The following is a 20868-nucleotide window of genomic DNA, read 5'->3' as shown; positions in this document are numbered from 1 at the left end:
ATAACAGCGGTGCTTTATGGCTCTGGTGTTTAGATTGGATTTACACAGTTTTCTGCGCTTTGACATGCGACTGTAAAAGAAGAGAAGCCACGCAACAAACTCGCCGAAGATCGCAAAGAGAGGAAGAGCAGAGAACATTGTGGACCTGTACCAATTTCCTCCTATTTAGTTATATCTGTTTTTTGATTTTAATTTTTTCCCGTTTTTTTTTTTTCTAATTTTATTTTGTTACTTATCCCGTCTACCCCGCAAAATGAAACTTTGGGCATCTCCCTGCGTGGCTTGCTGTGCGGTGATCCTCCTCTTGTGGTGCTTCGGATCAGAGTGCGGGACGGTCAGAGAGAACAAGGGGAGATCCAAGAGGGACTTGGTGCGTATCAGGGAGGCAGCGAGAGCCGCCAGCTTCCCGGGGGCTTGTGCCACACGCCTGCCCCGGGGCAAGCGCTCCGTGGCCGGCTTGGAGCGCCGGCTGCCTCGCCAGCGACGGCGCTCCTCGCAGGCGGAGGAGGATGACTCCCCGGGTCGGGGGGGCAAAGCCGTGTACTTCACCGGCTGGGGAGATCAGCTCCGACTGAAGCCCGGCGTGGAGATACCGAGAGGGAATTTCACCCTGGAGATGTGGATCAAACCCGAGGGAGGTCAACGATCGCCCACGGTGATTGCAGGTAAGAGCAGTGTGGTGCACATGCGAGTAGTAGGCTGATGATGATAATACGCCTAATAAAACAGCTGTTGTTTTGAACGCCAAACCTTCCAGATAACACACAGATCGTTCATTCGGCTGATGGGGGCGAAGACTGACATTATTACTACTCGAAGACCACGTTGTGGATCAGCAGAGCAACACGCCGTTTCAGAGTTGAGCGTGAGTTCAGCTATCAGAGCAGACAATGATGTAATGCTCTGAAAAGTACAGCAGAGATCTTAGTGGGTGCAAAACGTGCAGATGGTTTCATCGGATAGATGCATGACATTTTTTTTTTATTATTAACGACACAGGGCAATATTTTTTTCAGATTTAGATCCCCCTAAGACACTTTAGTAACATCCTTCACATCCAGTTGGATGTCATGTATTGATATGATACACTTAAATCATCCCCCTGCCAACTGATGTCATTGTGCGTAAAATGTATTTCTGTGCGCGGACCGGCTATTTTTAAACTATGATGTAATGATGAAAACTTTGAACGTGAGCACGTCACTTCGGTTATTCACGCCTCGGGGGTGAGGGGGGGGGGATTCTTCTTTTGTGAAACGGTGTGCGGGAACACAACGCGCACATGCCGCAACGCTGAGGTTTTTCCCCTCAAAGCCACCCGGTGGGTTCAACCTCCCAGACGCACACGCTGACCGTGGGTGCTGACGGGAGGCAGCCAGGGTCCAGCTGTGGCTTAACCTAACGTTTATGTAGTTTAGAGACTTAGGACGGATTTGTTGTTTTTTTTAAAGCGTGCATCTGTTACTTTGGACGCGTTCAGATTTTGAAGAATGACGCGTGACGCGTGAGTGACGTGTTGAGATAAGTAAAGAGCCATCACACCTAAACGCCTCATTTGGAAGGATGGAGAAAGTTGTTCTACGACTAGGAAAGGGGTAGCCTCACGGAGGATGTTTTCTAGTTGAATTTCGACACTTGGAAGACTTCTCACACACACACACACACACACACACACACACACACACACACACACACACACACACACACGCACAGACGCACGCGTGCACAAACGCACGCGCGTGCGCAAAAAGGGACCATTACAAAATACCCCAACAAACGTTGCTTTTGGCCGTCCTTATTGGCTTAATGTACACGTATTAAGTAGTGAATCTGCAGCACGCAGGGCTCTTTTGCCAAACGTCAGCAGTGTCCTGTGTCAGGGGCTCGGATTGGCTACCGGAGTTACGAGACGAGGACCCGTGTTTAGTCCCGTGTTTTCCCGTGTGGCTGGCTCCATCCAAGGGTCCGAACGTACATAGTTGTGCCGCCACGCTCCTTGACCGACCAATCATCGGTACCGCCACCTGGACGTATTGATCGGCGATTGGTTGGTAACGGAGCTGAGGTCCCGCCTACTGTACGTTCTGACCTTGGGACCAAGCGACTGCCCCTTTCCCCCGTGCCTCGGGACCGCGCTCGACACTACCTGCTGTGTTTTGCAGCGGCAGCATCACAGAGTGGTGACGTGACCGCATCCGAAAAGCATTGCGCGATCCCATAAATTAAACGTCGACTTTATTTTTCTAGCCCTAATGCAATGCTGTCGGCGTCCGCCGTCTGTGCTCGATGGAGAAAGTGAGAATTTAAATATATGACCCCCCCCCCCCACAAACACACTTAGTGAGCTATCTGCCTTTATGCCAGCAGCTTTAGAATGTATTGTTAAGGATAGTCAAACATGTGACATATGCGACCAGAACACAGCCACGGAAACCCCTGTCTGCTATGGACTGCCGACAGGGGGGGCGTTACATACACAACTCTAGCCAGCCATGGGAGGACTACCGCTTTGGCCCGGCAGGTTTAAACTCAAGTGAACTCATAATTTACGACCTACCACATCCACATCCACATCCACACCGACATACAGACACCCGCGCACACACACACACACACGCACCCCCCCCCCCCCCACACACACACACACATGGAGCAATGTCATCCATTCCTTGTGAAAGCTAACTTGTGTGTGTGTGTGTGTGTGTGTGTGTGTGTGTGTGTGTGTGTGTGTGTGTGTGTGTGTGCATGCGTCAGAGTGGGTTATGTATTTTGTCAACGGGTATTCCTGTTAATAAGGACCTACTGTAGACTGTTCCATCGATTTGCGCAAAAAAGTAGATACTCCCCTTTTTTAATTCTTACCCAAACGTATGGAATTTGTTATGTTATCTCTGCAAGTCAAAACCACTATACACACATATATAGACACTTTACTAACGGCTATGTCACCTATACAGTCCATATCCCCAGGGCATTAACATCATGGTTTGGTGCCAGGGTACCCAGACGAAACAGTGTAAAGGGGTTGATATTTCACAAGGAGCGTTGACTCCCGTTAAAGTGCATTAGCGCCTAATCTTAAAATTCAATGGTGGGCCTCACACGGTCCCGTAGTGACCAGTAGAACAGGACGACTCCCTTGTTTTGATCTCATTCTGGCTTGTTTTCTACGGCTGTTTTCACACTGCTGCTGTTGCTGTTGTTTTGACCACCACTCTTTATAATCTGAAATTGTAAACTGTACGGTTGGATGATTGTGTTTGTTGATGTATGTATGAGTGGATGTATGAATGTGTGTGTGTGTGTGTGTGCCTGTCTGTTTAGGCCTGTGTGTAGGTCTCTGTGTGTGTGTGTATGTGTGTGTGTGTGTGTGTGTGTGTGTGTGTGTGTGTGTGTGTGTGTGTGTGTGTGTGTGTGTGTATAGGTCTGTGTGGGTGGTATGGATACGCTTGTGCATGTATGTATGTGTTTGTGTGTGTGTGTTTGTGGGTACGTGTGTGCGTGTGCATGTGTATGTGTATGTTTATCTGTATGCATGCAGTATGTCCACATACACATGCGAGTGTCACGCGGTTTAAACGGGATTATGCGGTTCGCCTGGTCACAGGGTCACACATCTGCCAAACACACTCTCCAGAGTTGGCACTTCCTACGTCAACGTTGTTAAAGCATATTAAGGACTTCCGTTTGGGAAATTCGGCGGGCATGCCATTTGAAGAAAGCGTGTGCGTACGGTCAGAATTAATCCCATGTTTAAGAACATTTGGAAAAGTGCAACCAACCAGCTGTAATTCAAGCTGATTAGCTCCTGTGCCTCTTGGGACAGACAGACAGACACACACACACACACACACACACACGCATACATACATACACACATCAGGATCTGGGACCAAATGTTATGCAAACCTTGTTGTGCCCTATTAGCCCCTTCCATCTGGGTTTTGTCTGACTTTCCCGCATAGAAAACAAAATGAAAAAAGAGAAAGTCCTTTCCATAACATGCTGGGAACAAATTTGTGCACACCCTTGCAGATACAACCGTGATAAGTTGGCATGCTGTTCAGGTTTACGGGCTTCGCTACAATACAAAAAAGGCGGCCGCTTCTTTTTTTATTTTTCAATGATTTCTTTGACAAAAGTGAACAGAATGGAACCTGGAGAAGAGGCTAAACTGTTAAACCGACTATGTGTAGCCATTACCTATGAACAATATGTGTTATTAGGGGGTGAAGATTCAATTTATTGTACCCTGCCACAACAACAAAACAACTGTAGTACCCAACAGAAAGTAGTAGCCAAAAAGTAGTTGACAAACCCTTTAACCCCCTCGCCTCAAAAAAAAAAGGTATTTAGTTCCATCACAAAAGCGTTTGTTAGCTTGTGTGGGAAAAAAAAACGCCGCAATCCAAGCAATTGAATGTAATGACACAGGTTCAGCTTTGTAAAGGGGGGAGTGGGAGGAGGACGGAGGAAGGTTAGGGTTAGGGTTAGGGTTAGGTTATTAAAAGGTTATTATAGGTTATTATAAGCCTTAAACAAGGATAATGACAAAGTGTGACGCAGACGCATGACCCGCACCCAACGAGTCTGACATGTTAGACACACTCAGGGGGCTGGTGCTGCATAGGTTGATGGATTTCAAACAAGGCCTGGAACCTTTATGAACCTATTTACATAGGCCAGGATAATTGTTCCCCGGGACAGGGGAAGCAAATAAGTCAGAGCGTTCCGCCGCTGGCCCACCTAGCCTGGCTCGGCTTTGGAGCCGTTTGAAGCCCTGCTCAATCAATGGGGACGCTCATGGCCTTGTGATGGCGCGCCATGTCGAAGGGGTCAAAGTATCAATGGAATTTTACTGTGGCCCTCCAGACGTTTTGGCATTCTCCAACACCTTAACACAATTGTACACAAACGTAATTGTACACACCCACCTCCCCTCCTTTCAGCAACGTAATCTTTCAAAACGTAAAATGAAAGTCTTCATTGTCCCCCAACCCTGCCGTGCCTTTTATCTTTTACCAATGGCACCTTCTTTGTTTCTTTTCCTTCTCACATTTATTTTCTTCCTCTTTGCGAGCGTGTTTTTCTAAGAGAGAGAAAATGGCAAATCTATACAAGGTTGCCTTTGAACTAAGCAGGAACAACTCTTAGCTGTGAGTGTGTTTGTGTGTGTGTGTGTGTGTGTGTGTGTGTGTGTGTGTGTGTGTGTGTGTGTGTGTGTGTGTGTGTGTGTGCAAAGACCATTTGGCGTGCACACATCCATGCATAAGCACATACACATGTAAACGTGAGTGCATCTGTATCAGTGTTTGTGTGTGTGTGTGTGTGTGGGGGGGGCGTTTGTGCGTCACTGTGTCGTGTGTCTGTCTGCATGAGCATGTGTGCATGTGTGCATGCGTTTGTGTGTGTGTTTGCGTGCATGTGTGTATGTGTGTGCTTGCGTGAGCCCAACTAGTCTGGAAAAGGTGTTCCGTGATTAACTGTGATTGCCCTGCTGTGATTGGCTGTGTGCTGAGATTAATTGAGCATGGCAGAATTATGGCAGCTGTTTACACTGGGAGCTCCACAAGCGTTTAAAGAGAAATAAGAGAAAAAAAAAACTCAGGGTAGCCTTGAGTGCATTGGGTGACATATGTTGGGTGTGGCCTCCCCCAGCCCCCAACACTGAAATACGTCCTCCACCCAAGGGGAGTGACCTTGACTCCCCCTGAACCCTGTGGTCATTCTGGGAACGTCGGCGGCCATTACAATATCAAGTTAATGAGTTCAGATCAGAGTGGGCTTCTCATTAGGGTAGCTTTTAATGCTAGCTAGATATTTTGTGAGGGAAACCATTAGTCTTAGCCACTAGGTTGAACGGCTTAAGCTACCCCCCCAATGAATCAATGCAGTGGGCTTTTACGCGGGCCAGTAAACTTCAGGGGTTGGAAGGTGATGACGACCTGATAACTAATGCTTATTATTTCTAAACATTTCTTTTGGTGGCCTTAGCCATGTTAACATGAAAGGTATTCACTAACATTGCCGCCATTGGCCACAGTAGATCCTATTCAGACCAGAGAGAGAGGAAACTCCTTTCCCGTGTGCGTTAGAGACAGAGGAACACAGGGAATGTAACCTAGCTTAGTGTGATGCTTGCGTAGGTAGCATCAGGCACACCTGTTTTAATGCTGAGAAGTTATGTAGGTGTTCCTTGCTAACTCTTTGACCAAAACAGTTCACATGATTCCAGTCACACACTTTTTTAAAGAACACATACTCACCATGGAAAAACACACCTGCAAACAGACACGCACGCACACACATGCCCGCACACATGCACACATACACACACGCAACCAAGCGCCCTAAACAAACAAACAGTTAGCATCCCCTAAGAAGTGAAAACACATTACCATGCCGAAGCAGGCGTGCATGTTCCAAGTGAAACAGGAAAAAGGTGTTTTGGTGCCTCTTGAAAAACAAGGCATCTGCAGAGAAGCAAGCCTTTTTTGGCACCCTGCTGGGGAGGATCTTTTACGCAAATACTTCAAATACACTCTGTGATAAGGAATGTCGGGTCGGGTTCCCCTTCAGCAAAACCTGCATTTAAGCCCAATTCCTGAACAATGGACCCTTGAGTTGTATCGAGCATATTTGTCTTTTCTGTATTAGATGGAGGGTCCGTGACAGTTTTATTCAAACTCACTTGAGGAGCAGGTTGGAGTTAAGAAGCTATCTCAAACAGGCCTACAGGTAGACTGCGGACAATGCGCTTCACACCTGGAACCTTTCAGCTAAGATGATCATTGTACCCCAACCATGTGTGTATGCCAATTATGGCATCCACTGCACTCCTGACCATCCCTGGAAGGGGGAATCCCCCACTCTGCGTTCCTTCTTCAAGATTTCTTCCTTGCTGATTAAGGGAGTTTTTTCTTGCCCTTTTGGGGGCTTGGGTCAGGAGTGTGTCATAAATATTTGGCCTTTTGAGCCCTTTGAGACTGTAATGGTGATTAAGGGCTGTACAAAAACAATTGAATTGGATTGAATTGAACCACTAGACCACCGTACGTACAAACAAATGACCAAATGGACTGATCTTGTCATCTCCGTCTCTTCCTCAACTAGGTCTTTACGACAAATGTTTCTACGCCTCCAGCGACCGCGGCTGGCTGTTGGGCATCCAGGCGGTCAGCGAGCAAGGCAACCGCGACCCTCGCTTCTTCTTCTCCCTCAAGACGGACCGCGCGCACAAGGTGACCTCCATCCACTCCAACGCCCGCTACACACCCAACCAGTGGGCGCACCTGGCCGTCACATACGACGGCGTCTACATGAAGCTCTACGTCAACGGCGCCCAAGTGGGCGTCAGCCGTGAGCAGTCGGGCGACGTCTTCAGTCACCTGACCAAGAAGTGCAAGGTGCTGATGATCGGCGGCAACGCGTTGAACCACAACTACAGGGGGGCGGTGGAGAGGGTGGGCCTCTGGAGGCAGGCCCGCGGCCAGAGGCAGATCATCAGGGACATGCAGGGGCATGAAGACCCCCAAGAGGTCCCTCAACTGGTCATCCGCGAGAACTTTAGGTATCCGGACAGGAAGTGGCTCACAGTGAAAGACGGCATCTTCCCGAAGCCCGAGCCGGGTATCAACGGGCGCTTGGGGTACGCGGGGGGCATTGGCGGCGGCGGCAGTATCGGCGAGGGATTTCTGGACACCACGTTGGAACCTCCACCGTGCGGCCAGACGGTGTGCGACAACGTGGACGTCATCAAACACTACAACCACCTGTGGAATTTCCGCAAGCCCAAGATGGTGCGGTACCGCGTGATCAACGTGTGGGACGACGCTCGCAAGCGGCCCACTGTGTTCGACCACCAGATCAGCCTGCAGCACCAGCAGCTCAACGACGCCTTCGGGCCCTACAACATCACCTGGGAGCTGAGCGTCCACAACGTGACCAACTCGTCCCTCCGCGACCGGCTGATCCTGGCCAACTGTGACATCAGCAAGGTGGGCGACGACGCCTGTGACCCCGAGTGCAACCACCCGCTGACGGGCTACGACGCCGGGGACTGCACCTCGGGCCACCATAGCCGCTGCCCCGAATACAAGCAGGGCAACGGGGTGTGCGACGCGGAGTGCAACCTGGAGAACTTCTCCTATGACCTCGGCGACTGCTGCAACCCCAACGTGACGGACGTGACCAAGACGTGCTTCAATCGCTCTTCGCCGCACAAGTAAGATCTTTTTTGTTTTTGTTATGGTTGTGTTGGATTTGGTGGTGATAGGCCATTGTTATAATTGTTTTGGAACTGTTTTTGGAAATGTATTTGCTACATATGAGGCTATTCTACTGTACTCTGTGCTATGGTAGATTACTAGAATGAATCAGGCATCAGTTTTTCCAGGACCTAACCCTGAAGAAAGGATTAGATATACATGTATATTCCAGAGGGTTTCGGACCCTCGCTCCCAGAATACCCAAGGATCTGAAATGCAACCTTAGTGCCTTGACACAACTTTACCTGATACCTTTATACATACACATTTATATCTATATCTATATCTATAGTATATGATATACATGATACCCTCTATATGAGTAGAGAGAGTATATTTGGGAAGCAAGCGAAAAGAAAGTACTGCATAATGATTGGCTGGCATTGTCTACAGTACAACTCTCTCTCTCCATGGCACTTACATCAGAAATTACATTTTGGACATGGACCCCCTTTTATTAAGCTTCTCTTTGCGAGCGGCGCCATAGCAACATACATCACATAAAAAATATAAAAATGGATAAAATACAACCGAAAAAACAAAGAAAGACATCATAACCACAAGGCAATAAGTTACTGACAACTTAGAATGTTCCTTGGCGTACTGAGGCAAAACAAAACACAGTAGGCCGAGACATTTTGTGAAGTATTTTGGGGGGCCTTCCGGCTTCAAACCCCAAAATGACCAAAACTGGGATGATGTTCATGTCTTTGGACATTCTCATATGGAGAATGTGAAATGGTACTTCAAAATAGTTGGACTACTGTAGGCAACGATTCTGCTGCCGTGGTCTTTTGATGTATTTTGAATGCCACTATATCGCTGGTTAAAGAGCGAATAATCGGGTTTGTTTGTGTGTGTGTGTGTGTGTGTGTGTGTGTGTGTGTGTGTGTGTGTGTGTTCATCTTGTTTGAACTCCTACCATCCATTCCATCCGGCAATTACCCAGCCTAACCTAGACAACTTAACACGTAACACACAGCACCGCAGATAGAGAGAAATAGAAAAAGGGGGAGTGGAGGGGAGAGAGAGAGAGAGAGAGAGAGAGAGAGAGAGAGAGAGAGAGAGAGAGAGAGAGAGAGACAGAGAGAGAGAGAGAGAGAGAGAGAGACAGAGAGAGAGAGAGAGAGAGAGAGAGACAGAGAGAGAGAGAGAAAAAGAGAGAGAGAGAGAGAGAGAGAGATGGAATTGTGGGATAGTGCTGGAAAACAAGAGACAAGAACAAACGCTGAAAAATAAAGTTTGAGAAGAGATACATAAGCCCTGTAAGTGGTTGCTTATTTTGCTTTGATTATGGCATGTCTGGAGAGGTCTGCAGAGAGCTGCACTACAAACATTTCAACATTCCTTCTTAATTATGGAATTCTGTATGAACAATGTGCCACATATGCGGGGAAACAATGGTTGTGAGGTCCTGCATTTATTTGTGAAGCCTGTTACCACTTAGGTGTAGACCATCGGGAGATGTGGACTGGATTTGTTGCCGTCTCTCTTTGCTAGAAATAACACTGATTATTTCACTCTCCTAATACGAAGAGGGTGTTTGTCTCGCTCTCTTTCAGCCCCTTTACAGTCTGACGCACACTTTTATGGCGTTTTCTTTTACATGCTGAAGATATCCACTCGGTTAGCTCGTTGCGTCAATGTCAAAGACTTCTAAAGTAATTGCTTGCTGAATTAGAAATATGCTGGTGAATAAGGGTGACATTTGAAGAAACTAAAGATCACAGGGTCTAAAATGAAAAATACATCATAGTATACTGTATCATAATTATAAACAATTTATCGTGCAATGATGGAAATTTGTTGTTGGACGAAGGTACTTATTTCTATAATTTGGATAGGAAATACAAATTGGTTTCTTGTTATTTTTTATTTACAGATTGGCAGAATGTATTTTGGAAATCTATTTCACTAGTAGCTAATCACCCTTTCAGGTCAAGACAATGGCCCGTCAGTGAATGCGGATTGGTGTCTCATTTGTCTCATGCTTATTGGCCCTTTGTCTCCTTGTTGACTGTCTACGTTTGGCTTCTGTGTCAACATCTCTCACAATGGTGGCCCAGTCACTGGCTAGACCTCCCACCACCAGCACTGCCCCCACTGCCACCTCCTTGTTATCCCCCTTCTCATCCACTTGTTTTATCCGAGTCGGCGGTGGCCGATCTCCAAGGCCTTTTTGATTTTGGGCCGCTTTACAGTCGTATTAAAACGATAAGCTTGTCTTCCCATAAAGCAGGCTCAGGTTAATGACATGGTTCCTAATTGGTGGGGACTTACTGGGTGTAACAAAAAATTTACTTCTTATTTAGCCCTGTCCCCCATTAAAGCCATTTCACCTCTTGTAAAAGCACCTGTTGTTGTGAGTGTGTGTTTGTGTGTGTGTGTGTGTTGTGTGTTGTGTGTGTGTGTGTGTGTGTGTGTGTGTGTGTGTGTGTGTGTGTGTGCGCTCTACTCTTAGAGCCAACGGGAAGTCTTCTAGCATCACTTTTTCCATGGGATCTGTTTGGGCACAGACACACACAAACACTCACACAGACACAAACACACACACATACACATACACACAGACACACACACACACGAACATACACACACACACACACACACACACACACAATACACACACACAAACACTCACACACAGACACACACATAGAAACACACACATACACACACACACCCTGGTCTGGAAAGGCTGATGGGAAACTAGATAGATGGGTTCTAATACTATTGAGTTATGAGGAGAGTGTGAGCTGCTCATGTCCGGCAGGGCGACTGTGTTTAGGAATAGACGGGTAATGCCGACTGGAATTCCTTATACACACACGAGTAGGAACTGCTGGGGCGTGTCTGGATGTTTTCAAACTGACACGCATATCAGATTGGATATATACTGCGATCGTCGTGGCAGCGGCCGGGCTTTGCTTAAAATAGAAGCTTGGTGTATTTATACTAGTACTGTTTACGTGTGTTGACGTCTCCTACTGGGCAAGGATAGCATAGTAGCGACTTGAAGGGGTGTTTTCGACCACCCACTAGAAAGGTTCTGAGTTAGATTCACTTTGTCCGCAGTCTAACCTGTGGACATCCTTGAGCAAGATGCCCTCTGACCTCCTACCTGCCTCTTCAAAGAAGAACATAGAATCCAATAGATGTTTTTCTTTGGTCCCCCTTTGGGGAAAACGTGTCCTCTGCCTCTTTACCCATCTGGGGGAGCAGTGACATGGATTTTGGCTTGGATAAAGGCATCTGCATGTTGGTTAAATATGAAAGTAGTCCCAGAACATCAAATCAGTTTGACCGAGGAACAGCAGAAGGGGAAACACCATGGAGTCCCTTGCATATCCCCCCCCCCCCCCATGAATATTGTTCCACTGCACTTCCTCCTGCAGCAGCGAGGGGCAGCGGGAGGATACCTCTAGAAGGCACGGCATGACGCGTCTCTTACATGTGACATGTCTAACCGCTGTGGTGGCGGAGGAGGAAGAAGAAGAAGAAGAAGAAGAAGAAGAAGAAGAAGAAGAAGAAGCAGGAGAAGGAGGAACGGAGTAGAGGCAGGGTAGCTGGAGAGTGTGGTGTAGCCGTGTGTTTGTGTGTGTGTGTGTGTGCGTCTAGTTATGTGGCCGAGAGATGAAAGATGGGAGCGAGACCGCAGGCGTTGACCGGCTTGATGACAGGGGCCAAACCAATTCCTCCCCCACCCCGTCCTTCCCCTCCAATCTTGAAAAGTGTTGTTGAACGGGAGCCCATTGTCGTTGTCATGCCAACTCACCTTCAAATTTACACTTAAGGATACCCTCCCTTCTGATACGCTGTGTATGTACACACGCAAAATCTGTGTCACGTGTTGAATTATATATTGGTGTAAAATGGATGAAGCCGTTATCCACCCCTTGTTCTTTCTCTCTCTCTCTCTCTCTCCCTCTGTATCTTGTTTCTCTCTCTTTCTCCTTCCCTCTCTATCTCTCTCCCCCCCTCTCTCTCCATCTCGTTATCTATTTCTCTCCCCCTCTCTCTCTCCCTCCCTCTGTATATTGTCCGCTCCTCTCTCTCTCTCTCTCTCTCTCTCTCTCTCTCTCTCTCTCTCTCTTGCTCTCTCTCCCTTCCTCTGTATCTTGTCCTCTCTCTCTGTCTCTCTCTCTCTCTCTCTATCTCCCTCTCTCTCTCTCTCTCTCTCTCTCTCTGTCTCTCTGTCTCTCTCTCTCTCTCTCTCTCTCTCTCTCTCTCTCTCTGTATCTTGTCCTCTCTCTCCTATCCCAAGTCAATTCCACTTGTTTATTTATTTCTCTTTCCAGGACACGGCTAGGAAAGGGGGTGGGTGTAAATGCATGGAAAAACTTGTCAATCCCAAGTGCTCATCCTTGCCTGTCTTTGAAAAATGTATAACGAGAAGGCAAGGCACAAGAGAGACACAGAGGATGATAGAGAGAGAGAGAGAGAGAGAGAGAGAGAGAGAGAGAGGGAGAGAGAGAGAGAGAGCGAGAGAGAGAGGAATTGGCCAAGTGACAAGGACCTAGCGAGGGGGGAGGGGGGGTGACAGAGATAGAGATCTGGGAGATGTGTGTGTGTGTGTGGTGGTGGGGTTGGCGGGTTGTGGGCTGTGTGCACATGAGGGGGAGGGTCTTTTGACAATGGAGGGATGAAAAAGCAATATTGAGTGACGGACGGCGATCAATTGAAGCATCCTCAGGAGCTGGGATCATAACAGGGGAGGGCGGATCGACCCATGGTGTATCTGAAAGGGGGGGACCGGATCATTTTCATCAATAACGGCTAATCCATACATACTTCTAGGAAATCCCCCCCCCCCCCCTCCCCGTTCTATTCGCTTACAGACGCACATCTGCAGACATAGACACACTCTGAACACATACATGTCCACAGTCAGACATATCAACCTACCCCCACCCCCAACACACAGAGATACACAGACAGCCACACAAACACACACACTAACATATCCACACTGGCAAACACACACACACACACACACACAAACACCCATACACACACACACACACATATACAAGCACACACACACACACACACACACACACACACACACACACACACACACACACACACACACACACACAAACGCCCGCACAGATAAAGCACACACAAGGCAGACAAACAGTAACACCCGCAGTTTTATTTGGTTCCCCGCTTAGACACAGAAAGAAATAAGCTTGTGTTTCCTCTCCGAGCGTTGCTGTACGAGTTCCTTCCACTCACATCTGAAGTCGGTTGGGACAACGCAACACAGCCAAAAGCATTAGGCCTAATTCAACTCAGATTAGTTAGTGCTGTTTGTATCCGCACTGTCTTGCTCTCGCACCGTCCGACCCACCCCTCCTGAATGTCTTGTTCTCGTCCTCATAACACGAAAACACCAGCAGGCCCCCGCAAAAGAAATATCTTTCGGAGGAAATAATAAAATTCTGAAATAATGACAAAAGCAACGAGACCTGAAATTATCTGTTTGCTTGCCTCTCAGTTTCCTCTTCGGTAACCCTTCTCCCCCGGCTCCCCCTCCTCCCTCCCTCCCTCCCTCCTCCCCTCCCCCCCCCCTTCCTCCCCCTCCCCCTCCTCCCTCCCTCCCTCCCCTCCTCCCTCCCTCCCTCCCCCTCCTCCCTCCCTCCCTACCCCTTCCTCCCCCTCCTCCCTCCCCCTCCTCCCTCCCCTTCCTCCCCCTCCTCCTCCCTCCTCCCCTCCCCCCCCCTTCCTCCCCCTCCCCTCCCTCCCTCCCTCCCTCCCCTCCTCCCTCCCTCCCTCCCCCTCCCCCTCCCTTCCTCCCTTCGCCCCATCTCACTCTTTATTCAAACCATGCCTGGTTGTGTGTCGATGGGGAGCAGGGAGGAAAACTTTACCTAACGCCCTCTACCACCCTGGTGACGTTTAAAGTCGGGCTGAACTTTGGCGGGAACACGCTCTTACACGACGGGCCTTGAAGGTCAGTCCCGCCAGAACGGGGTCGGTGGTCCATACGAAGGCGACTTCCATCCCATTACCCGCTCTTCTCTGAGAACACGCCAAATCTCGCGGGTACAGGACCTCACACGTGGACGAAATGAGGTCCGTGGGGTGTATTTCTATTAGCGCTTCTGATTCATCCATGTCTGTGGGTTCATCGCTCCTCTCTAATGAGTGCATTTCTACCGAAACTCAACGTTTTCAAGCACCAGTATTTTCTGCAAAAGTACTCGTTGCACTGGCATATATTTGTGTAGCAGTTGAAGCCATTTCAATTACAAAATCGGTGATACCATAATCTCCGATTTCAGTCTCAGTCACTACTCTACGGAGTCTGGAACCAATAATCGTCCAACCCCCAAAATGGGCTCTTTGTCGTCGGTGACGGGTATGGCCTAGTGTGGGTCATCGATTTTCTTCACTGTTCTACATCAAAATATTCGAAAACCCCTCAAGCGACCGATGGTTGTATCTCTCTAAGTCTATTGACAGGCATGCTAGTGTATTTAAAACAAGACAAGCTTACTGACATTCATGGCCGCGGTTCCTCTGGTGTCTATGTGATATGTTTATGGCTGCTGACTTACCCCCCGCTCTCATCCTTCCCTCGATCCATAGTGCCGACGCTCATTGAGATCAATGATCTATGTTCGATGACATCATCGCACGCTTAATGCAGGCCTATTACTCCCCGCCTGATTGGATCTCCCCGGGTGATATTTGAATGATGTTTAACGGTAATGACTTCACCGTTGGACTAAGTTGTTAGAATGCCAGTTCATCGATTACATCCGACACTTGTAGCAGCTTTTTACAACAATTGTCTTGCCAAAAAAGTCTTCACATCTGGGTAGCCTACTTTATTGTGTTTTTCTGTGTGTTTCAAAATCGGACCATGCTGTTCTTCAACATCTTCCTCTGTTTTTAAACTGTATTGAAACGGTAAAGTGGCAGTTTGAATTTTTGTGACCTTTTTTCAGATCACCCACGTAATTATTCGCCCTAACAGTCGGTCGGGTGTGTTGGGAAAGATGAATGACTGTTTGAAGGGTTCCAGCTGATGGGAATGTGGTTCCTGAGGCGTGTGTTTGATTGCAATCAGGGAGATCTCTCCCTTGTCAGAGTTATCAGACAAGGGATCGTGACTGTATGTATTGTTGTTGTAACTAGTAATGGTTGGAGTATGAATCTTTTTGACGGACAATATGAATATAACAAATATAAATATAGAGTTTATAGAAATTAAACAGTTTTGTCATATGTCAAATACTTGAAACAAATATATCTATAATAACATTATGTAATTTAGATTGTTTTTGACCCTCAATCGCAACTCAATGATCTACACGTTCTTGGCCCAAATGCACATAAGGCCCTACCATCAAATTATTTAGTAGTTTCAAACATATTTTTTCTTCCTGAATCAACGCTCGAACCAGCTCGATCCTCATCCTGAAAACCAAGCACCAACAATCGCAAGAATAACCCATACCCCGTCTACAACAAAGATAGCTAGGATAAGATGCTGCATAACTAAGTACTATAACTTAATACGACATACAATAAGTGTGTACGTTAAGTGCCAGGACGTACAACATACAACGAGTAGGAGGGGAGGGACCGGGTAGCGATGCAGAGTCTAGGTGAACTCTGAACAGGTGAGTCTTGATTCTTTTGCGGGAGCTGCTGATGGACTGTGGTCCTGACATCGGCAGGGAGCTCGTTCCGCCACTGCAGGGCCATAACAGAGAAGAGTTAGCATCTACAGTAGCTGCTATCGTTGCTTTACACGGGGAATGGGTTAGCCTAACGATTGTAATACTTGCACTTGGTTCTATGAACATCTTTACTGTACCGACAGCGATATATTGTTTCACTTCTTATGACAAATGTACTTATTGTAACAAATGCACTTATTGTAAGTCGCTTTGGATAAAAGCGTCTGCTAAATGCCCTAAATGTAAATGTAAATGTAAATGTAAGAGTTGTGACTAGGATGGTCGGCTTTTAAACGCCTCGGAAACAAACAGTTCACGTCCCGGTCGCTCCTTAACCTGCGGTCTCCAGCGTTGACCCGCCTCCTGCCCTCCTCGTGTCTCCTCAGGGCGTACTTGGACGTGAAGGAGCTAAAGGAGGTGCTCAACCTGGACGGCTCCGCCCACCTCAACGTCTTCTTTGCCAACTCCTCGGATGAAGACCTTGCTGGCGTGGCAACCTGGCCCTGGGACAAGGAGGCACTGACACACCTGGGTAAGACACACACACACACACACACACACGCACACTGACACATAGACACACATACACGCACACACACAGGCACGCAATAAGCGTGTGAAATAAGAGTAGGGTTACGCCTCTGCATTATGCATCACCTACTCAGCTTCATTATCACCTTTTGACTGTTGGGGCAAAGACTGAAATCAGGCCTCAGGGGCCGGCGGGGGTGACTCACAGCCCTCCGGCTTCACAAGCCGCCGCTGACAGTAAGGCAGCGGCGGCTTGTGAAGCTACGTGTTTCGGTGAACTCTTTTATGCATCTGGTGGTTCATCTGGGGCTATGTACGAGCGGACGCAGAGGTTCGGAGAGGCCGGAGACCCCGTTTTGGGGCCGGAGAATTATGAGAATGAGTGTGTGTGTGTGTGTGTGTGCGTGTGTGCGTGCGTGCGTGCGTGCGTGCGTGCGTGCGTGCGTGTGTATGTTATGCATATGTGTGTGGGTGCATAGGCATCTGTATACGGATATGTTGCGAAAATACACGTGGGGGGGTTGTGGTTGTGTGTATGTGTGTGCACAAGTGTGTGTGTGGGTGTATGAGTGTGCACATACAGTATATATGTTGCACATATATGTGTATGCATGTGTGCCTACATCTGCACATCCATAACTCATCTCTCTCTCTTTCTTTTTCTCTCTCTCTCTTCTACTCTCTCTGTCTCTCTCTCCCCCCTCCCTCTCTCTATCTCTCTCTCTCTCTTTCTCACTCTCTCTCTCACTCTCTCTCTCTCTCTCTCTCTCTCTCTCTCACTGGCTCACTATCTATCTCTCTATCTGCCTGTCCCTCTCTCTTTCTCTCACACTTTCTCTCTCTTTCTATCCCTCTCTCTCTCTCTCTCTCTCTCTCTCTCTCTCTCTCTCTCTCTCTCTCTCTCTCTGTCTCCCTCTCTCTCTCCTTATCTCCTTTTCTCTCTCCCTATCTCTGTGTCTCTCTATCGCAGGTGGCATCGTGCTCAACCCGTCCTTCTACGGCACCTTCGGCCACACGGACACCATGGTGCACGAGATCGGCCACAGCCTGGGCCTGTACCACGTCTTCCGGGGCATCTCGGAGACTGAGTCTTGCAACGACCCCTGCCTGGAGACGGAGCCCTCCATGGAGACAGGGGACCTGTGCGCCGACACGAATCCAACGCCCAAGCACAAGGGCTGCCACGACCCCGAGCCCGGCAACGAGACCTGCGGCTGCCGGCACTTCACGCACACGCCCTACAGCAACTACATGAGCTACGCGGGTGAGGAGGAGGGGGAGGAGGAGGAGGAGGAGGAGGAGGAGGTGGACGAGGGGTAGAAGGAGGGAGGGGTTGGTGGGAGGAGGAGGTGGAGGAGGGGGAGGAGGGAGGGGTAGGTGGGAGGAGGAGGTGGAGGAGGGGGAGGAGGAGGGAGGGGTAGGTGGGAGGAGGACAAGGGAGTAGGGAGAAGGAGGAGGAGCAGGGGGAGAAGGAGGGAGGAGGAGAAGGAGGGGGAAGGACGATGCGTGAATGCATGTGTATGCATACATGCGCAAACGTGCGTTTGCGCATGTAAACACACATTTAAAGTACTAACAGACACACACAAAAACACACACTAGCAACACACACACACACACACACATGCACACACATATATTCACACCCAAACACATTTACTAAACCACGTTCTAACACACTGATACACGCTTACACATAGACCTGGGCAGGAGATCACACAGCTCCATCCTCAGGCACTGTAACGCAAAGATCAACAGTAAAATGTTTGACATTTTTATCTTGGATTCCACATATACCTTCATGAAATGCCCCAGGGAAAATAAGTTTGAAAAGATTGATTACACTTTTTCTCCCTGAAGAATGTCACGGCGCGGCCAAAATGATTTGTCATCTCAGCGTCTTATCTACACACTGTTGCAACCGCCGAAAGGCAGCGCTTTGTTGTCTGTTGCCGTTGATAGAAATTGTACAATTAGATGCCATGGGTGTGAACGGATTTGTACTTCATCTTCGTTATTTTAATAACCCAATGACATTGTGCCGCCTGGCTTTTCATTGATCGCCAAAACTGTGCCACTCAAGAACGACAAGTCCTTTTCTCGGACGGTTTGTTCCAGAAAATCCCGGCAATCGGTCCGACATGGCAAAGCGTGAAAGCAACTAAAGCTATTCTTTTTTTCGAGCGCGGTGACCTTTGTGTTTGGTTGTCATGATGGAACAGTTTTAAAGTAGGCCTGCATTTGAGGTACACATTTGTTTTTGGATAGTTTAAAAGTTGGCCCATGTTTAATTTGAGTCTTTGTCATTGTTCATTTGTTCAAATTGTTAATTTGGGCCATGTCATTTAGCCGAGACGTCCATACAAATGAACTCACAGTAAACCTGTTTTTTAGATTTATGTCATGAAGGAGCAGGTATCTGTGGGGGCCATCTCTTACTCTCGGATCGGGTCGGACTAACCTGGCTACGGCCCATGCGTCCTTTTCTCCTCAACATGCATACAAGCTAACCGACAAAACACACTCCATCTCCATCCCCCCTCTGTCTCCACCGCCAGACGACGCCTGCACGGACTCCTTCACGCTGAACCAGGTTGCCAGGATGCACTGCTACCTGGACCTCATCTACCAGAACTGGCAACCCGCGTCCAAGCCCCCGCCAGTGCCCATGGCGCCTCAGGTGGTGGAGCAGCATCCCAACGCTGTCACCCTGGAGTGGTTCCCGCCCATCTCGGGACACTTCTACGACAGGTGAAATGAGTTCAACAGGGTGGCCCCTTCACGCAAGTCCCCCCTTGTGTGGGACTTGCAATGTCCCACACACAGCTGTGTGTGTCTATCGTATACTTGTGTGGGACATTACAATATACTTGTAATTCAGTATGTGGACCTGGAGTCAAACATAGTTTTTTTGCATTCAAAGTAAAAAGTTACTGTTTCTCTTAGTTTCTCGGAAAAAATCATCGGTATCGTTGTACGTTCGGTATACTCAAGAACACCGTATGTGTGGCCTTATTTGGGCTATGTCTAGGTTGGTTCTGGCTGTGTGTGTCTTATCAATTTCCAAGAACATCGGTGCAGTTTCAAAATAAAAGCCACCGTTGGATTACACTAAAGTACATAATATGGTAATAATTAACAGGGGGTAGCTTCAATTAAATCGGTTGTGGCTGTCAGACTGTTGGTTTGTGTATGTATCAGCGGTCAATGAAGTTTCACAATAAAAGTTTTCGTTTTCAAAAATAAAATCTGCAATAGAACACAAATTGACTTAACGAGGTCGTATTGGCCCGTATCTGGGTGGGAAGGTTGGTTTTACGGCGGCTGTATGGTTCTCTAGAGGACCGCAGCACACAAAAATGTACACCGTTCGGTTGTGTTTGGGCTGTATCTAAGTTGGTTGTGGCTGTGTGTGTTTGTTGGTTTCCTAGAGAATTGGGATCAGTGTGTGACAAATGCACGGAGGGGAGAGTCCTGCTGCAGTACGCATTCAACTCTTCCTCGCCGCGACCCTGCGCTCCGTCCGGACACTGGTCTCCGCGAGAAGCCGAAGGTAAAAAAAAACCCCGCCATTTTCTTCTAATTGTAAAAGTCTTGTGTTGTTGTTTTAAATAATGGCATAATCATTTGTATAGCTAACCGGTGGCACATATGGAACTCGTGTATCTCAGTGAAGATCGTTTTTCAGTAAAAAGAAAAAAGTATTGTTTTCCAAATCCACAAGCATGCAAAACATTATGGTTTTCTGGGATTATTTTTTTTTTGTCGGTTTTTTTGGTTTTGTTAGTAAGTCGTTCAACATGTAAATATTCCTTGTCGCTGACTCATCTATGAAACATGAGGGAATGAGTCATAAGAGTCATAACGCCTGACATTTGCCCCGCCACTACTTTAGGGAGAGAGGAAGGTCGTATCCCAACGGGTGTCACCATATTTTGGGACAACACCAAAATAATCCCCGCCCAAATAAGGGTTTAGGAGCAACATAGTTCTCATGTCGATAATCCTTCATTACAAATTCTTAGCTCCATTAAAAATAGGAAATGGTATTGTTAATGTAAATCTAGATGTTTATTACTGGCACTTTGTTTTGTGTAAGAATGTGTAAGTGTGTGTGTGTGTGTGTGTGTGTGTGTGTGTGTGTGTGTGTGTGTGTGTGTGTGTGTGTGTGTGTGTGCGTATAAGGTCAGCTGAAGAGGTGTGTGAAGTTTGTATTTAACTGATATCAGGCCCATTTTGGTAACTTTTAGCTATTAAACCGTCTTGGTGACGAAAGACAGCATGTAGTAGGAAGCCAAGTTCTAGCCGGCTCATTTAGTATTAATTTGCTTAATGTATTGTAGGGTATAAAGTGAAGACATGACCTATTACCAACG

At 47.8% G+C, this 20868-nt stretch overlaps 1 protein-coding gene across 1 annotated transcript in view; it reads left to right on the top strand.

Moving 5' to 3' along the window:
• Positions 1 to 220: 220 nt before the first annotated feature.
• pappaa (pregnancy-associated plasma protein A, pappalysin 1a) overlaps positions 221 to 20868 on the top strand; it is a 96706-nt gene continuing 76058 nt past the window's right edge. The window contains exons 1-6 of the mRNA XM_079755433.1: positions 221 to 665; positions 7114 to 8224; positions 16348 to 16493; positions 17463 to 17756; positions 19051 to 19243; positions 19924 to 20045. Coding sequence (XP_079611559.1) covers positions 254 to 665; positions 7114 to 8224; positions 16348 to 16493; positions 17463 to 17756; positions 19051 to 19243; positions 19924 to 20045 — 2278 coding nt within the window. The 5' untranslated portion in view covers positions 221 to 253. The remainder of the gene's footprint in view (positions 666 to 7113; positions 8225 to 16347; positions 16494 to 17462; positions 17757 to 19050; positions 19244 to 19923; positions 20046 to 20868) is intronic.

Source organism: Pollachius pollachius, assembly GCF_949987615.1.
Source record: "Pollachius pollachius genome assembly, chromosome: 18".
NCBI classification, from domain to species: Eukaryota; Metazoa; Chordata; class Actinopteri; order Gadiformes; family Gadidae; genus Pollachius; species Pollachius pollachius.
This window is presented reverse-complemented; position numbering and strand designations above follow the sequence as displayed.